At 48.4% G+C, this 17,952-nt stretch overlaps 1 protein-coding gene across 2 annotated transcripts; it reads right to left on the bottom strand.

Moving 5' to 3' along the window:
* Positions 1-500: 500 nt before the first annotated feature.
* On the bottom strand, positions 501-17,911 carry DBT (dihydrolipoamide branched chain transacylase E2). Of its 2 annotated transcripts, XM_036343662.1 has the most exons (11): positions 17,817-17,911; positions 16,395-16,518; positions 13,131-13,206; positions 11,251-11,432; positions 9,687-9,808; positions 7,812-8,028; positions 6,983-7,149; positions 5,006-5,083; positions 3,636-3,827; positions 3,452-3,523; positions 501-1,850 (listed from the first exon to the last, which is right to left on the bottom strand). In XM_036343662.1, exons 1-11 carry the CDS (start codon positions 17,865-17,867, stop codon positions 1,683-1,685), a joined length of 1,449 nt encoding a protein of 482 aa, XP_036199555.1. In that variant the 5' UTR covers positions 17,868-17,911; the 3' UTR covers positions 501-1,682. The 2 variants fall into 2 exon arrangements, with proteins under 2 accessions (XP_036199555.1, XP_036199556.1); XM_036343663.1 differs by lacking the exon at positions 5,006-5,083.
* Positions 17,912-17,952: the final 41 nt, after the last annotated feature.

The raw sequence follows: 17,952 nt of genomic DNA, 5'->3' as shown, positions 1-17,952 counted from the left end.
TTTTTCCTCAGACGTCAGCACAGAGGCCCACTCTGGCTTCTCCCCTTAATGTCAACCTCTAGGAATACAGCAAAGCCTTGCGGGCCCACCGCCCTCCCGATGGTGCCCCTGGCCTGGTACTGTAGCCATGTAATATTGAAATGTATAATAAACACACACAATAGAACACTTTGCAGCCATTTAAATGTATGATAATGTAGAAGTGTTTATTGACATCTAAAGTTACCTATATGTTAAATTTAAAAAAATTATAAAATAGTATAGTATGACCCCATTTTTATAAAGAATTGCTATGTATATAGATACATTGTCAACATGTTCATAGTGGTAGGATTATGGATGCTTTGTTTTCTTTGCAACTCTTCATATTATCTGAATTTAAAAATATAACAACATTCAGTTGATTCATTAACTTATTTTTCTTTATTATTTATTGATTTTTAGAGAGAGGAAGGGGGAAAGAAAGAGAGGGAAACATCGATTTGTTCCACTGACTTATGCATTCATTGGCTGCCTCTTGCACGTACCCTGACCGGGGATTGAACCCACAACCTTGGTGTATGGGGACAATGCTCCAACCAACTGAGCTCCCTGGCCAGGGCCAAGCTCTTGTTTTCTAATTTAAACATTACTTCCATTATTAACATGTATAATCAAGTACATGTTAAAACAATTTTTTTCTAACATGTAACACTTGGAAGTTCTTTAGACATTTGCAACAACTAAATTTCTGAATCAAATCACAATGTTGGATTGTGTTCATCATGATGCTATTTCTGATTAAAGTAGGCCTCTACCCAATGATATCTTCATTTTTATATGACATTTATTTTAATGTCCATAATTACCCATTTGACTCCTCTCTCTCTCTCTTACTCTGTCCTCTTCTTTCCTAAATACTTTTTATTTCAGAGAGGAAAGGAGAGGGAGAGAGAAAGCATCAGTGATGAGAGAGAATCATCAACCGGCTGCCTCCTGTCTGCCCTACGTTGGGACGGCAGCCTGGGCGTGTATCCTGACTGGGGTTAACCATGACCTTCTGGTTCGTAGGTCGACACTCAACCACTGAGCCACACCAACTGGATGGCTCTCTCTCTTCACTGGTTATAAACTGTAACTGGGCATTAAGATCCACTTACAATCTCCCCCTTTAAAAGATACTAATTTACATAAATAAGGCATTGCCGACGATGACCTTTGCACAGTAACATACCCCTGGGTATCTTAGATCCAAAGTATAATTGCACTTAGTTTATACAGCAATTGCATTACTGTGGGGAATGGAAGGTATTTTTGTACACAGTCCTTTTCCCTACTTAGTGTAATCAAAAAGTTTCACTGAGTCAGTTTAAGAGAAGAGAAGGGAAGGAATAGGGCAGATACTATCTATGGCTACCTGTCTTCCAGGGACACGAATTGTGTTGTTCTTGGCAGTTTCAATCCATTGACACAGCGGCCTCAGCACCATTAAGAACTAACACCATGACCTATACAATGTGACTACAGCCGCGGAAGAACCAGCCCACTGTTCCTCGCTTGCAGGAGAGGGTATCAGAGCAGGGGTAAGCGCGGCGCCTCAGAATTTAATCATCCAACACAACGGGCACGACACGGACTGTCAGGGGCGGCACGGCGAGGCTCTATTCTCTTTGGAAGCCCCAACAGCTGGGGGCGTCCGGTCTTCACTTCAGGTCCAGCAGCATGGACGCTGGGTTTTCCAAGTAGGACTTCCACAGGTTGGAGAAGCGCGACATGGTGGCCCCGTCGATGACTCTGTGATCGGCCGACCAGCTCACGTTCATGATCTGCGCCTTATACACGTCTCCCTTCTGGTTGAACCGAGGAAGGGCCTGGAAACACAGAAAGAGGGCGTCAGCTTTCGCCGCGCAGAGCAGGAGACGGAGCAGGAGACCGGAGACACTGTGCGCGCCCCTCCTGGCGGAGCAGGGAGCCTTCCCAGGGCTCTGGAAACGCCATCCTGCTGGCCTCCCCCTGAGGACGAGCCTCCAGTCTCAGCTCCCCTATGGCAGCTGGGCCCGGGACTTCCACACCCACAGTGACTTTCATCTCAGATTTCAGCTACTGAACCCGCGTTTACTGAGCACCTGCTACATACCAGGCCCCTTCTAGACTCTGGGGATGGAGCAGTGAACAGAACAAGTGACCCTTCCCTCATGGAGTGAGCATTTTAATGGGGAGAGACAGACAGGAAAAACAAGTGAAATATACAGAGGGTCTGACTGTGAAAAGCGCAGAAGAAAAAGCGAGCAGTTGGCAGGGGGCAGCGTGCAGAGAGCAGAGGGGAGGCGCATCTTTTTGGACGGGGTGGGCAGGGCGAGCCTCACCACGCGGGCCTCCTCACCAGCAGTGGGGACCCCCGCCATGTGGATGCTGAGACAGAAACTGTGGGAGGAGAGAGGAGGGCGGGAGGCCAGCAGGGGGGCAGGGCGGCCGCGGGGCTGGGCACGTGAAGGTGGAAGAGGCCACGTATGTATGGAGCACGCTGTTCAGAGGCACGTACTCTGTCTTTGGTAAAGGACCTATATTTTCCCCAAATTTCTAGCCCACTGACAGCTATTTAAAAGCGAATGACTTAAAAAAAGCAGAAAGGTTCTTTTGAAATCCTAAAGATCAAAATCGAGGTTGATGTAGTGATAATGACACGCAATAATGGTGGCATACAAACGCCATCCATGGCCTTAGAGTTTTACCTCCGGGGGTTCTGGACCCCGAGTTAATAGGGATGCCCAGCCCCCAAATTCTGATTCAGTTGGTATGGGGTGAGCTTGGACATTTAAAAAAAAAGGAAAAACCCCCATGACTCACATGCAGCCAGGTTAACAACCCTTGCAACCCTTACTCCTTGGCATTCTGAGCAAGGCACTGTGGGAAAGGAGATGGCTTATCTGTGATTCTCCATAGACTCGTAGTGGGACTCGTGGGACCCTCAGGACAGACCCCAGGTGGACCCACAGCGGGGGGACCCACAGCGGGGGACCCACAGGGGCAGACCCATAGGGGAGGACTCGCAGGGGCACAGTCAGGCCCTCCCTGCAGAGGCCGCTGGCCGGGGGGATCGCTGGCCGGGGCATCAGGAAGAAACAACTGCTCACCCCGCCGAGCACTGCACTCAACCCTGCAAAGTGAGGGAAACCTCAGAAATGGTTACTCTTGTCCTGGCTGGTGTGGCTCAGTGGATAGAGCGTTGGCCTGCGGACTGAAGGGTCCCAGGTTCGATTCCCGTCAAGGGCACATGCCTGGATCGTGGGCTCGATCCCCAGTGGGGGGCGTGCAGGAGGCAGCTGATCAGTGATTCTCATCATTGATGCTTCTCTCTCTCCCTTTCCCTTCTTCTCTGAAATCAATAATAATAATAATAATAAAAGATTACTCTTGTTTGTGCTCACTCTCCCGACTTGCTTAAACTGTTTCGGTTATTTCACAAACGCACCTTAATTGACCCAAGAGCCCCAATGGCGACTTCCGGCGGCAGGATCACTGCTTTGGCGTAGGTACCGCCGATCTGAAAAACAAGCGAAGACGAGTGGAAACGTTAGGCCTGTGAGGAGCAAGCGCCCGTGACATTTCTAAAAATTTTTTTTGAGTCGGGCTGGTGAGCGTGCACGGGCACTCACGGAGCCGATGTTGGAGAGGGTGAAGGTGCCCCCGGTGAGGTCGGCGGTGCTGAGCTGCCCCGTGGAGCCCAGCTTCTGGAGGCGGTTCAGCTCCGCCGCAATGTCCACCACGGAGCGCACCTGGACGTTCTTCACGTTCGGGACGATCAGCCCCTGCTCGGTGTCCATGGCCACCCCGATGTTGTGAGACGCCTAAAACAATAACAATAACAATAACAATAATACTACTACAGTAGCCTTCTTGTAGTAGCAGGAGAGGACCACCTCCACTGCCCTAGAACAGCTGCCAAACATTACTTCCCCAGAATGGGATGGCTTCAAAGAAGTGATTTTTAAAGGATTTCAAGACATTTTTTGAAAAAGAAACTCTTTTTGTCGGTAAGAACATACATTGTTAGTGGAGATGTAAGCTGACACAGGCTTTCTGGCGAACATTTAACAATATGTACCAACAGTTATACAAATCTGTTACAGAGATAAAGACAGAGCATGTAGACACACACGGATGGTGAGTTCAGATTGTCAGTAAATCTGAGACACTGAAAGCAACCACAATGTTTACAACACGTCACTGGCTAAATAAATGGTAACAGAGTATTTACTGACAGGTAATGATGTTCATAATATATTAAATGAAAAAGAAAGAGTTTTTATACAGTTCAAAAGTTAAATAAGCAATATTAAGCAGTATGCGTAATTCCGTGTGTGTGTGTGTGTGTGTGTGTGTAATGTATGTAAAAATAAAATCCCGGAAGTATGCACATCTCATCGTAAACAGTTGAGTTGTCCCAGGATCCTGGGATCGGAGACAAACATCATTTCCTTGTCTGAACTCTTTGTAACCAGCCTCTCCTCAATCAGGAAATGGTACTGATCGCCTGGGAAGACTTTAGATACAACCCTCAGAATATCCAAGTCACTTCTTGCTCGTACATTTCTAGTGAGACACACAGGTAAGAATTAGCTTCCCCAAGAGTTGTCTTAAGATTAACTTTCACTCCAAACAGAAGAGTTTACTCAAACGGAATTCAAACTTTTCTCACTTCTCTCATTTAAATCACCCTTGTTTTAAGAATCGCAGGAATTCTGTTTTGAAAGAGGTTATTCTTTCTGAGGGAAGGGGTGATGGGATGGGTAGTATGACCCATTGCCTCAACCACAAGGGCTGAAGAATGCATAGCTGCACAGTATCATTGTTAACCAGCAAACCCGCCACAACCACCACCAGTGAGACTCAGCTTACTGCTCCCTCCCTACCTGTGATTCTAGTCTAAAACGCATCACGTTTGCGGGACCCAGACGCCGCTCAGACAAGCACACCTGCACCGCGTTCTGTGTAGGCCAAGCACATTCTCACACACACAGCCAACCTTGTAGGTGACCTTCTGGCAGCTCTCGTCCACCGAGGCATTGAGGATGGGGAACTGCAGCAATCCCAGGGAGGCGGCCTGGCAGCAGAGAGCGAGGTTAGCACTCGGAACTCGGGGGGGAGGAGGGGACGCCTGCTTATGCCACCTTCCACTGCAAGCCCACATTCCCCGGGGCAGGTGACTGCCCTGCAAGGTGGAACAGGGTCACCCTGGTGACTTAAGAATAAAAGAGAAAGCAGCCAGGAGCTTGTAAACATCAAGATTTTCTCCCCACAAATTTTTTTTTTTAATTTAAAAAGGTTTTTCAAAACAACTACAGGGTGGGACAAAAGTAGGTTTACAGTGGTTTGTATGGAGATAATACAATAATTAATAAGTAAGAAAAAAAAAATTAATAAGTAAGAAACAGTAAACTGTGTTTTGGGTACTCACAACTGCAATCCTGCTTTTGCCCCACCCCACACATGGGCTGGCCAAGTCCCAGAGAAAATGCCTCAACTCTAAGGGATTTCCTCACTCTGAGGAGAGTTCCCATGAGAGGCAAACCTGTGGTCCCCAGGCAGGAAGCTGTCCGTGTGTGAAAAGGACAGTGCTAACGACTTCCTGGATTGAACTCAAATTGTAACAGCCACAGAAGGCTCATGGAGGAGGCTATACTCAGGATACAAGTATTTGACCAAGGAGGGAGGGCACAGGGCGGTGGATGGTAGCTCAGTCTGACGGGACAGAGGAAGCGACTGAGAGCTAGGACTGGAGAGGGGAGCAGCGCCCCATGGTCGCACCTGAATGCTGCACTCCGGCGTTTAGAAACCATCTTGAAGGTGATGAGGGGAGCCCGTGTAAAGAACTGGGGAATGGTAAGAGTTTGATTTATGGGAGCTCAGCCTCGGTGCAGTATGGGGAAAGGCTGGTGGGAAGCCACACTGCAGTTAGCGATAACAGTATGTATTTTGAGTAAAACAGACCAGAACCAGAAATTTAGGGTCTCGCTTCTCTGGGCCCCCATTTCCTTAAATGGAACGTGGGGGATGTCTGGGTCATTCTGAGAATTAAGAGAGATCCCGTATGCAGCATGCTTGGTACGGGGTCTGGCACATGTAACAACTTTGTGAGTGGTGGTTCATGTGAGCTAGATTGTGCTCAAGGTTAGTGGATGGTTTTATTCCATTTTATACTGGTCCCAAGCCTAGTACTAGAAACGATCAGGAACCTCAACATAAGTTTCCTGAATAAATGGAAGCCCTGGCTGGTGTGGCTCAGTTGGTTGAGCATCATCCCATGCGTCCAAAGGTTGGCGGTTCCATTCCTGGTGGGGGCATATGCCTGGGCTGTGGGCTCGACCCCTGGTAGGGGGCATGCAGGAGGCAGCTGATCAATGGTCCTCTTATTGGTGTTTCTCTCTCTCTCTCTCTCTCTCTCTCTCTCTCCCCCCCTTCCTCTCTCTAAAATCAATAAAAACATATTTTTTTAAAAATGGAAGTAAATATATGTCAGTGATACGCAAGATCAATACCAACTCTCCCTTTTGTTTAAATCAGAGCTTCGCTGGAGTGGGCCTTACAGAACAAAGGCTTCACCCACTGACAGGACCAGCCGCACCAGCTCCAAGAAGCAAGTGGGTGACAACAGGGCACGTTCTTCTAGGTTAGTGGTCGGCAAACTGCGGCTCGCGAGCCACATGCGGCTCTTTGGCCCCTTGAGTGTGGCTCTTCTACAAAATACCACATGCAGGTGCGCATGTACAGTGCGATTGAAACTTCGTGGCCCACACACAGAAGTTGGTATTTTGTGGAAGAGTCACACTCAAGGGGCCAAAGAGCCGCATGTGGCTCGCGAGCCGCAGTTTGCCGACTACTGTTCTAGGTGATCTGGTGAGAAGTAGTATTTTTATTCAAACCCGTAGTTAACACGCTGGGTATCTGGAAAAGAGCATTTACATGCCCTGCTCCACCCTGGCTGGCAGTGAATGGACCTCACCTTCATGAAGAAGGGCATGAAGGAGAGTCTAATGCCACGAGCAGAAGCCACGGGTTTCAGTTCTTCTCGCAGCTTAACCAGCTCGGTGAGGTCGACCTCGTCGCAGTACCCGAAGTGCGGGATCTTCAGGGCTGCGGTCATGGTCTTGACCATTGCTTTCTGAAAGCCTGGAAAACAGTGTATTTTCAATTGTTAAATCCTTTAATCCTTCTCCCTTTAACCTAAAATAGAAGGCTAATGTTGTTTACTCCCAATTACACTCCTCCCACACCATTATGTAGCTCGAAAGCCACGAGTGTCAGCGCTGAAGCCCTGAGTGCCGCACAACCCCCAGTGCCAAGTTCAACAACACAACAGGTGGCCGCTTTCAAGGCTGTGTGTGCAGATAACTCTATAGGCTGCAGGCCAGGATCCACCAGCAGCTTTCCTGCAATATCCCTCTTCAGGAACTTATCATCCTAGTGTTCATAAACAAGTCAGACAAAATTACTTTGAGAGCTAACAAAAAATAATGAATATTTAAAATATCTGGAGACTTCAAACTGAACAGTTATTCGTTTACACATTCATATTCCAAGAAACTGGCTAACACGTTACTTACGCTTCAGAAATTAACAGTATAAATTGGGAAAACTGTTATTTCATCATTAAAAATAAATTGTATGCTGAACTTGAACCTTCCCTTCAGTAAGAATTACAAACACCATGTTATTTAAAATAAATAAAGAAAATTTTAAAAAAATCAAAATACCCTATTATATGCATGGACCTAAGGAGGCCGCTGCTCCCCAGGAGATTACACTGTTACCGGCAGTACCGTTACTGTTACCTGTTACGGGCTCTGTTCTGTCCTGGCCTGTGAATACCACAGGTTTTGCTACTGGGGTAGGAAGAGGTTTGTCTTTTGGTTTCGGTGGAGGTGGCATAATTTCGGCTTTTGGTGAAGGAGGTAATATAGCTCCTGTCTGCTTCTCCAAAAAGTTGAGAATATCTTCTTTGAGTATTCTGCCATCTTTTCCTGAGCCAACAACTTCACTCAGCTTAATCTAAAAAAGGTACACTTAATGTGAAAAATAGAACTACCTGAAAATAAATAAATCCATCATGAAGGTCGCTAAGTGGAATTCAATGCATTGTAGGTAAAAAAAGAAGAAAAAAAAAGTACCTCTGCCCAGGAAGTTAGCAGAAGGAAGTAACATTTCCATTACCCTAACAGAGCGCGGTAAGCACAGCGCCCTCCTAAGTCATCACGTTACTTGTGCACATACCGTGTATTTGTCCACGTGGTAACCATGCGGTATTTATGTTGTTGATAATCCATGCTTACGAATGAAAACTTACATTTGTAAACAATCAACTCTTCCTAAATTTCTTGCACAGTCCTTAATTGATTTTTTCTATTTTTAGAAACTACAGAGAACTGAGGTCACCTGATGCTCTGAATGATCTAGTGTCCCATGATTATCTCTATGTTCTGTTATGCTAAATGGTCTTCATATGTGAATGCATTTAATGGCGAATAAATGGCCATGAAGGCTCTAGGCTATACCATAGCTTATGTAGGCATCTCCCTGATTTGAACACATGCGCTGCTAATTTTGGGCTATAAAGTACATGAAGGAATACGCCCCGGATTCTTCCCCGGGCTAGCTTCTGGAGCAACCGTCGGATAACTGCTGAAGGGATGTGAACACTTCAGTGACTCTTCTACTTCCAAAAAGTGCACATTTGTTTTTCCCACGGGAACTTAGTTACTTCTCTCAAAAACAAACCAACAAAACACCTGCCCGTGGGCACACTGGGAAGAGCTCGGGCCCTGGAAGGAGGCAGATCTGGGTCCAAGTCCCCAGTTCAGCTACCTCCTCGATTTCAGGCAACTTCATCAACTCTGGCCTCCCACATCTGCAAAATGGGGACAGTCCGAACCCCCTCCGGGGCTACAGTGGGGTCAGTGTGCAGCGTCTGGCTCAGGTCTCCTATGAGGAAAGCAGTCAGTGGAGACCGGGAGACGGACTTCAGAATCCTGGCTCCACCACCGCGCTGTGACCTTGGGCTGGTTTCCTGACCTCCTCCTATCTTATCTCACAGAGTTGTGAAGATTAAATGAAACACCATGTAAATTCTCATTGCCCGCCCGCGAGCCACCTTCCCGGGAGGTTAGGCACCAAGGACCGGCTGATGAGAGAATTCCAAAGGCCAGCCTCCTTGACTCAGTTCTGGGGTTCTCCCCACCTCCCCGAGATCAGGGCACATCCTAGAGACCCATCCTTGCCTGGCGCACTGCTCGCCTCTGCCCTCCCCTATGCTCATGCCCAGTAAAGGTGCTCACTCTTTCAATCAATCAATCAATCAATCAATCAATCAATCAATCATCACGTCCACAATCCTGTCTCAATCTCTGCTCCTAGGGCACCTGACCTAAGACACGAGTATTTACAAGAGCTGCATCAATGGTGGCCCTGACTCTTATAAGCCCTAAGAAAGCATAGTAAAAGCACACTCCTCATTCAGGAGAAGTAATGAGTTCCCAATGGTTTTCTCATTTCTCACGAGTGCCTTGACGCAACTACCACTTTCCGGTAACAGACATTCCTATGTTTTCTTCCACCCCAACTGGAGCCATCTCATCTGGGCAGCTGGCTAGTTTTCAGATGCAAGCACACACTCTCTCTGCGTCTCACGTTTACACGTTAAGAAGACGTACGTTGTTCTCCATGGCCAGGCGGCGCACCGCCGGGGTGGCCAGCGTCTTGTGGCCTTTTATCTCCTGGTGAGTGTGCTCGTCATGGGACACGGCGGGCGTCTCCACCACATCCTCCTCGGAATCTGGTAACAAGGTACATGTTTACTCTTCAGCTGAGAATATATACATAGATCCTACATTATAGACAAAGGCGTAATAGTCGGGCTCCTTCAGAAAGGAAAACAAACAGGAGAGTGTGGGGGGCTGGTATCCGGTGGGGGGTGTTCCATGGCTTTGTACCTGGCATTCACTTCGTCACGTAGCCAGCTACCTGTTAAAAAAATGAGAGCTTCTTCCATAAATCTCAAAACATGTTGTATTTGAAACGCTTTCCTAATAAATTTCTTTTATAAGTCGCATGAAATAAGGATCAGATGGGAGGTAAATTACACGGGAGGATCATGTAAAGTCTGGGACCAGTCTAAATGCTTCCCTGAGATGACACAGCATTTAAATGTTCCTCTACTTTGAACACTGATGTGTTAAGAGTGGTGATTTCTGAGTAGCGGGAGCATGTTTTCATTTTCTTATTTTTGGTTTTCTTATCTCATAACTTTCTCTAATGCAGCGTCCTGCTTTGATAACAGAAATTAAATAAATGATGAAAGGCTTCAATAAGCTACCTCCCAGCTTTTGGAGGGAGCTGGTCATGGTGCAGAGACTCAGGACATCCCAGGTCTAAACTGGGCTGTCACTGCCGTTGGGTTGGGTTTAGTGCCTACATCGGTTCAACAGAATTACTCACGTGTAAGGATAAGAAACGTAAGTGTGAAACCTGACAGATGACGAAGGGACTGCATTAGTATTACACTCTTGCACAGCCCCAGGGCCTTCGTGTCTCAGGCACCCTCAGGGCTTCTGCCTCTCACTGCGGACCTGTCCGAACCCCAGCGCTTCCTCCAGGTTGCGGGCGAGGGCTGCCTCACAGACGGGTCCCCGCCAGCCTCCGATACAGCGCTGTTTCCGGGGAGACAGAGCCCTGGGCTTCGGGGAAGGCAGCCAGCTGTGCGCCCCACGGCACCAGCCCGGTGCCGTTTCCCTGGAGCGCTCTCATCTGGAATCCTTGTCAGTGCACTGATGGCGAGACCCACGGCCGCTGCTTCTTCGCATGCGGGTCTCCGCACTGTTCCCCCGGCTTTTCCTCCTTTTCTCTCCTGCGTCTCCTCTCCAGGAAGCCTGGCTTTCACAGCCATCAGCACGAGTGCTGTTCGGTTCCGTGTCCGCGGCACACACAGCCATCCCACTGTGCACACTACACCTCTGGTTAGCAGTGACCAGTGTCCTGGATCTTTCATTGTTGCTTCTGTGACCACTATGGTTTCCAGAAGCCTGGCCACCAGGTCACTGTTCCTGTCCATGTAGTTACCATGGCGACTGGTCAAAAGATAATCACGCATCACCAAGGACCTTTCTATTTCCCTGACTTCCTGTAAGTTATTAAATATAAACATCCCTTTTGATTGGTACCCAAGGACACAAGGACAGCAGCGATCAACTTGGCAAACAGGGACATGCACGTCAGTACCTTTTAAAGCTTCCGTTTCTATGTCGACGAGTGGCTTCCCCACATAGGCCGTGTCCTCTAGGTTATAGTACAGTTTCTTAATGACTCCATCGTAACGACTGGTGATGGTAACAGAAGCTTTGTCGCTCTGAACTTCACAGATGCTGTCGAACTGAGACACGGTGTCTCCTTCCTTCACGAACCTACGAGAAACAGGTGTCAGACCTGCCGTGTGACCAAGCGCCGAGCAGCCTGCACCGCTGACGCCACGCTGAGTTAGGCCCTATCCACCCAGGCTAGCAGTGAGTCCCAGAGGCGCACCAAAGAGTGTTCCAGAAAAGACCACCAGGGTTTCCAGAACCTCTCTGGTGTTATCTCCAATACCAACTTTTTAAGACCATTCATAGATGTGCAATCTGAAAATTTAATTAAACTTTCAGATTTTCTGCTCTACCCACTCCTTGGAAAAAGTTCTAAAAAAGTATTTTAAATGTGTGTGTGTGTGTGTGTGTTTTCCTTTCATTGTTTTATATTAGCCTATATCAAACTTTAAGGGGTGCCTATTATTTCTAGAATTAGATTGAAAAATTGATGTCCCCAGCACACAACCTTTGTAATTTCATGAATTTTGGCTTGAGTTCTCTTCTAGAATTATTGTTGCCTGTCCTTTTATATCGATCCCTTTATCCCATAACTGTTTTAAGTGTGCTTTACCAAACAGAGCAGGGAGAATGAGACCAACCTCAAATACTGCATGTGATTCTGAGTTTAATACCATTCTTTTTTTAAAAAAAATTTTTAATTTATTCTTTTTTCTTTTTCTTTTTTTAAATTTTTTTTATTATTAGTTAAGGTATTACAAATGTGTCCTCATCCCCCCCATTAACCTCCAACCTCCCCCCCGCCCCGCCCCGCACACTCACGATCCCATCCCCCTGTTGTCCATGTCCATTGGTTTGGCTTATATACCTGTATACAAGTCCTTCGGTTGATCTCTTCCCCTTACCCCCGCCCTCCCCTACTTTCCTTCTGGGGTATTTTTTCTTTATTGATTAAGTTATTACATATGTGTCCTTATCCCCCCATTGCCTCCTCCCCCCCACTCATGCCCTCCCCCCGCTGGTGTCTGCGTCCATTGGTTATGCTTTTTTTTTTTTTTTTTTTTAAATATATTTTATTGATTTTTTACAGAGAGGAAGGGAGAGATAGAGAGTTAGAAACATCGATGAGAGAGAATCATCGATCAGCTGCCTCCTGCACACCTCCCACTGGGGATGTGCCCGCAACCCAGGCACATGCCCCTGACCGGAATCGAACCTGGGACCTCTCAGTCCGCAGGCCGACACTCCATCCACTGAGCCAAACCGGTTTTGGCTGGTTATGCTTATATCTAATACCATTCTTGACGTATCTAGCACATTCCTGACATTTTGCATTAATTCTTCACTAACATCACTATAGTTCAGTCATTCTTATGCCTTGTCTTCCTGTCCTAACCAGGTCTCAGTCCACATAACACACCACCCGTGACAGGCACATGAGGTGTGAGAGCACCTATGGGGCTTTCCCTCCCAGACAGGCAGGGCCCCGGGGATTCCGCCCCTCCGGAAAGGCAGCAAGTGCACTGACACACGTCACCCCTTAGAGGTGAACTTCTCTGCTTTTAGCTGAAATGAGGGGTGGGCTGCGAAAGTCTTTAAAAGGTGGAGAAAATGATGCTTCAGACACTGCCCAGAGTAAGACGCAGTGACGTGTGAACTGGCTCACCAGCATGCTGGCACCAGCAGCTCGTTTCACCACTGCTTTGGAAGGTGATAGCCAGTTTCTCCATAAAATCGAACCTACTTATTTTCACTCCGATTATCTTAAGATGGACTTACACCTTCTTCATAATAACTTACCATTCTTTGACAGTTACTTCTCTAATGCCTTCTCCAATGTCTGAGAGTTTGAACTGAACAATCTGTCCCCGTTGACCTTCAAAGACAAATGAGAAATAATCTCCTTAAACATGTCACATGTTGTTAAGAGATGCTTTTACACCTAAAATTAGAAAATATTCTCCAGCAGAGGCAGAAATGATTTCATTTTACAGATAAAAATTTCACAATTTTTAACAGCAGCATCATCATTCATAGCCATCAAACATTCAAATAAGTCCATCGATGCCACCGACCCACCGCCACTGCCACAGAACTCCCACTTCCCAGCTTCCAAAGCCATGTTCTGTTACAAGGGGATGTAAACAGACTGTGAAACATGGCGTGTATTAGGGAGACCCCACCGCACCCCCTGCTTCATGTTATGGAGCTGTAATAACCACCAACAGCCTGCTCCCAGGTCTCTGTTGACCTTGTATTTTGGCTTCAAACTCTCATTCTTAGTGGCTAAGGATCAGGCAGATCCCTACACAGAAAACTCAATGGGAGATTCTTATTTGCCCAAACTATGTTCTGCCAACTTATTACATTTGAGTCTTTTCCTTCCACTTTCCACTTTTTACCCCTTTTCAAAGATCTACCCCCTTTTTATAACAATTGGATGCCAATGAAGCTTTATGGTAATTATTCCCAAGAAAGTCAGTATGTTTGGTTAGCAAATGGCTCTGAAGTGGTTTGAGAATGTGCCTCTATTTTTAGACTGCTAATAGGTACAACTGCTCATAAAACACACAAACAGCTGATTAAGGAGCACATTTTTCTTTAATAAATATGAGGAGGTAAGTTAGTAGTAAAGAAATGTGTCTTCGATATGAGGTCTCAGGAGCCTGTTTCCATTCTAGGAAGCGGGCCCTCTCTCGGCCTGCTGCTCATTTAAACGGGAACCTTTCGGGAACAGTTTGGTACTAAGTACACAAAGCCTTAAAAAAAAGGCCCACAACTTTGAGCCAGCAACTCTAGTTTGAAGCCTTTTTTGCCCGAGGACATAGAGGCACACAGAGGTCAGTGCTCAAGAACAGTTACCATGGAGACCGGGACCCAACCTGAGTGACTAAAACGTGACAAGTAAATGCACAATGACACCTCTATGCAAAGTCAGGTTATGCAAGGAACATGATGAGCCAATAGCATGTGCAAGAGCATGGACACGTGACAACACGGCTAGTGAACGGCCAACCGTTCCATGTGGCTGAGGCCAGGACCTGTGGGGAGAAATCAGCCCAGACTTTAAAAGGCCTTGTGTGCCAGGCGGAGGTGAGGTGTTCGAAGTTTATCCTACAGGTAATCAGGGGCCAGTGAGGGTTAGTCTGTTTCACCATTCCTAAAATCTACGCTGGCCTGTGACTTGCTTTCACCTATAGAATATAGCAGAAGTGAAAGTGTGTAAATTATTTTAAAAAAAGAGGAAGGGAGAGAGTTAGAAACATCAATGATGAGAGAGAATCATAGACCGGCTGCCTCATGCATTCCCCCTACTGGGGATGGAGCCCGAAACCAGGAATCAAACCGTGACCTCCTAGTTCAACGCTCAACCACTGAGCCACGCCGGCCAGGGAAAGTGTGTAAATTCTGGAGCCTAGGCCTCAGAGGACCTCACCCTCACAGCTCTCCCTTGTCCCTCTTGGAAGGCGGCCGACCTAACCTGGCGGAGTATGAGAGGCCAGGGGTGGAGCAATGTGATGTCCCAGCCGGAAACCAATACTAATCGTTAGACATGTGAGGGAGAGCGTCCTGGACCCTCCAGCCCAGGTGAAACTCTAGCCAAACAGTCACATCAGTGAGCCGGGCCGACGCCCAGGATCCTGACAGATAATAAATCATCGTCGCTTCAAGCCGCTCTGAGGACGGCTGCTACTCAGCAGTGGTTTACTGCCAGGGAGTGCCCGTGGCCATCTCAGGCCTGTAGCTTTAGGTCTGCAATGTTAGGAGACAATTCTCTCTGGCAGGAGTGTGGCGGAGAGAGATGGGAAGGGGCGGCAGGGAAGGCGGTTAGGAGGCTACTGCAGGTTAAGAAGCTGAAGGACGGAGCTTAACAGATTTATACATGTTTGAAGCTGCCTGAAAAGGAGAAGACAGGTTTAAGAAACATATAAGCTGTAAAATGAATAGATCACAGTCATCAGTTTGAGGTGAGAAAGGAATCAGGCTCTAGGCTTCCAGCTTAGCTACTTACTAAAGAAGAAAGTGTATCCCAAGCACCTAGAGCACTGCCTGGCACACAGTAGGTGCTCAGTAAATATCTGTGTTGCATGAACTGCTTCTCACACCAACACAAAGGGCCAGATACTGTGATTACTCCCACTTTCCAGGTGACACTAAGTCACTTGCTTGATGTTACACAGCCAGCAAGTGGTAGGCCACGAACCCAGAGCTCATAACTGCCTGCACTGGAGCTTCAGTGGTCTCTATTCTCTCACCAAAGACCGACTTTTGAAAATAAAAATCTTAAAAAAAACAAATGGTGACAGTAGGTTCACATATCTTAGGGTGTTGTGGCAGATGGCGTGTCAGAGGCACGGAAGGACTGACTGTCCTCAGGTGGGTCTGCCTGGAACCCCCTGCTTTTCACTGCTAGCACAGACCCAGGTGCCCATATCTGGCAAAAGGGTAATGACACAACAGAAGTCCAGGGTTCTTTACCAGGTTTCTAAAGAGAACATCAGAAAATAGAGTTTAGTGTCCTCGCAAATCTAATCCTTTCAGCCTCAAGTTCTTCAGAGAGGGTAGAAAACGTAGGGGTCGGGGGGAATTAAATGGTAAAAGCAGGGAACTTTATATCTAGGGGCACTTCCAGCGGTTTCATCCCGCCACCCACCAGGACAGATGAAGTCCTCCTCCAACCACCAACACGGCAGGGAGTACAAGGGCAGAAACGATTCTATCAGACGACCAAGTCACATTTCCCTGACTGAGACAGTCTATCCACGCTGACTGTTGCACACAGATGAGCCAGGTGATAAAGACAAGATGGCCCAAGACAACCCATTCCCAACTCCATGAAGACACACATCAAGGTAAAGTGTGTGACAGGGGAGTGGGGGAGAGGTAGGGTGCAAAGATAATAATAAAAAAAAGGATAAATGTGGGGAGAGCAAGGAGGGCCAGGCTAGGAATAAAAGGTCCACTTGAAAAAGAAAACAAACGTTGATAAGTCTACAATCACTTGAGATAAAGTGCTGAGTAAGATACAAAACGTTCTCGCGCGGCGATGGTGGCCACACTCACCAGCAGTGGTTTTCAGCGGTCGGTGCGGATGGCTAGCCTCGAAGGAAGGGTGGCTGAAGAAACACACATATTTGGGTTTCAAAGCACGAACATCACTCCGTGTCTGAAAGTAGCGAACGCAAACCTAGGACCAGAAGACCAAAAGGAAAATCTGATACGCGATCTTTACGGCTTCCCTCTCTAAGTATAGACGGAATTTCACGTCCATTCTAACACTGGAACAACCGTTACCACTGCATAAACGACCTGAAATGATCTAGGCCCCAATCAGAATGCTAGACATCAAGTGGCAGGAAGAAGATCGGGGAGCAGGTCCCAGGGAAGCTAAGGATGGGGGAGCTCTCAGGGGAGCCAGGCCGGGACCTCGCCGGGCAGGTGCTGCTGGGGACGGCTGACTGGCTTCTCCCCGGTACCTCCTACTTCTCTTTCACAAAGCTCAGGTTATGCAATGTCCTCTGGGAACTCCGGTCTGAACACCGGGACCGTTCCTAGGTGTTCCTGCAGCTGTAGGACCTGTCCATGCATCGCACGCCTTACGCTGTGCTGTAACTGCTTGTCTACGGCCTATCCCTGTCTCTCTGTCTGTCTGTCTGTCTGTCTGTCCTCCACCACAGGCTGTGATTAACCTCTGTGCGGGCAGGGATGGTGTTGGTCTTATTCATATTTGCATCCTGGATGCCTAGCACCGGACCTGGTCCGGAGCGGGTTCCCGAAAGACCTTGTAAGATTAGGGGTCGCCCCCTGTAGGAAGCTCTGGGGCAGAGGGGACTGGGGCAGAGTAGGAACTGAATACAAATCAGATGAACACTATGATGACGGGATGTTCACTGCTTAGTGCTGAAACACCGAGTGACAGTGGGGAACGGCAGGGTGATGGTGGTGGGTCGCAGCTGCATGGAGCCAAAGGTTGGGAAGACACAGGTGCAGACCTGGGAGGCAAGGACACGCCCCAGGAATGAGGCTGGAGCAGGTGTCTCCGCTGCTCGGGGGCAAGGACCGTGCAGTGATGCTTTGCTCCGAGGGCCTCTTCCTGGACTGCGAGTCCCTTGAGAGCTGGGTTCGTCGCGTCGTGTCTGGCACCCAGTGGGTGCTCCCTGAATGCTCAATGGGTGCATCCCCGGTGCCTGTCCCAGCGCCCGGCACCCAGATGCTGCTCAGCGACAGGCCAGCTGGGCCTCGGGGTGCAGAGGGAGCGGGAGGGCGGCCAAGTCCCGCCAGGTGCGCGCCCAGGTGAGGGGAGGGGGTGGGTCTTCAGATCCGTCGGCTCCCACCTTCGGTGCCCTTCGCTCTGCGCGTGTCCCCCCACCTCTCCATCCCGCGTGCCCGGTACGCGCGGCCCTCGGAGGACACACGCACACACCTCCCCCGCAAGACTGCGGACACATCACTGCTCCCCGACCGCAGCCCGCCCGGCCCGCTCACCAGCCGCCCGGCTCTCTGGCTCCAGGTCCGCAGCACGCGCACTGCGGCCATCTTACTCCGGAAACTACAGCGGCGCCGCGGTTGGGGGCGTGGCCCCTGCCCGGCCACCTATTGGGATCCGGGAAACGCACCTCCC

Source organism: Myotis myotis, unplaced genomic scaffold (genome assembly GCF_014108235.1).
Source record: "Myotis myotis isolate mMyoMyo1 unplaced genomic scaffold, mMyoMyo1.p scaffold_m19_p_18, whole genome shotgun sequence".
Lineage (NCBI taxonomy): Eukaryota > Metazoa > Chordata > Mammalia > Chiroptera > Vespertilionidae > Myotis > Myotis myotis.
This window is presented reverse-complemented; position numbering and strand designations above follow the sequence as displayed.

Excerpts from the sequence above, each read along its gene's own strand:
- DBT (XM_036343662.1), bottom strand. The coding sequence starts at position 17,867 with ATGGCCGCAGTGCGCGTGCTGCGGACCTGGAGCCAGAGAGCCGGGCGG. Across the intron at positions 9,809-11,250 it reads AGAAACGGAAGCTTTAAAAG|ATTCCGAGGAGGATGTGGTG; the intron begins GTACTGACGTGC and ends CCTTGTTACCAG. Across the intron at positions 3,828-5,005 it reads GCCAGAAGGTCACCTACAAG|GCGTCTCACAACATCGGGGT; the intron begins GTTGGCTGTGTG and ends TTATTGTTTTAG.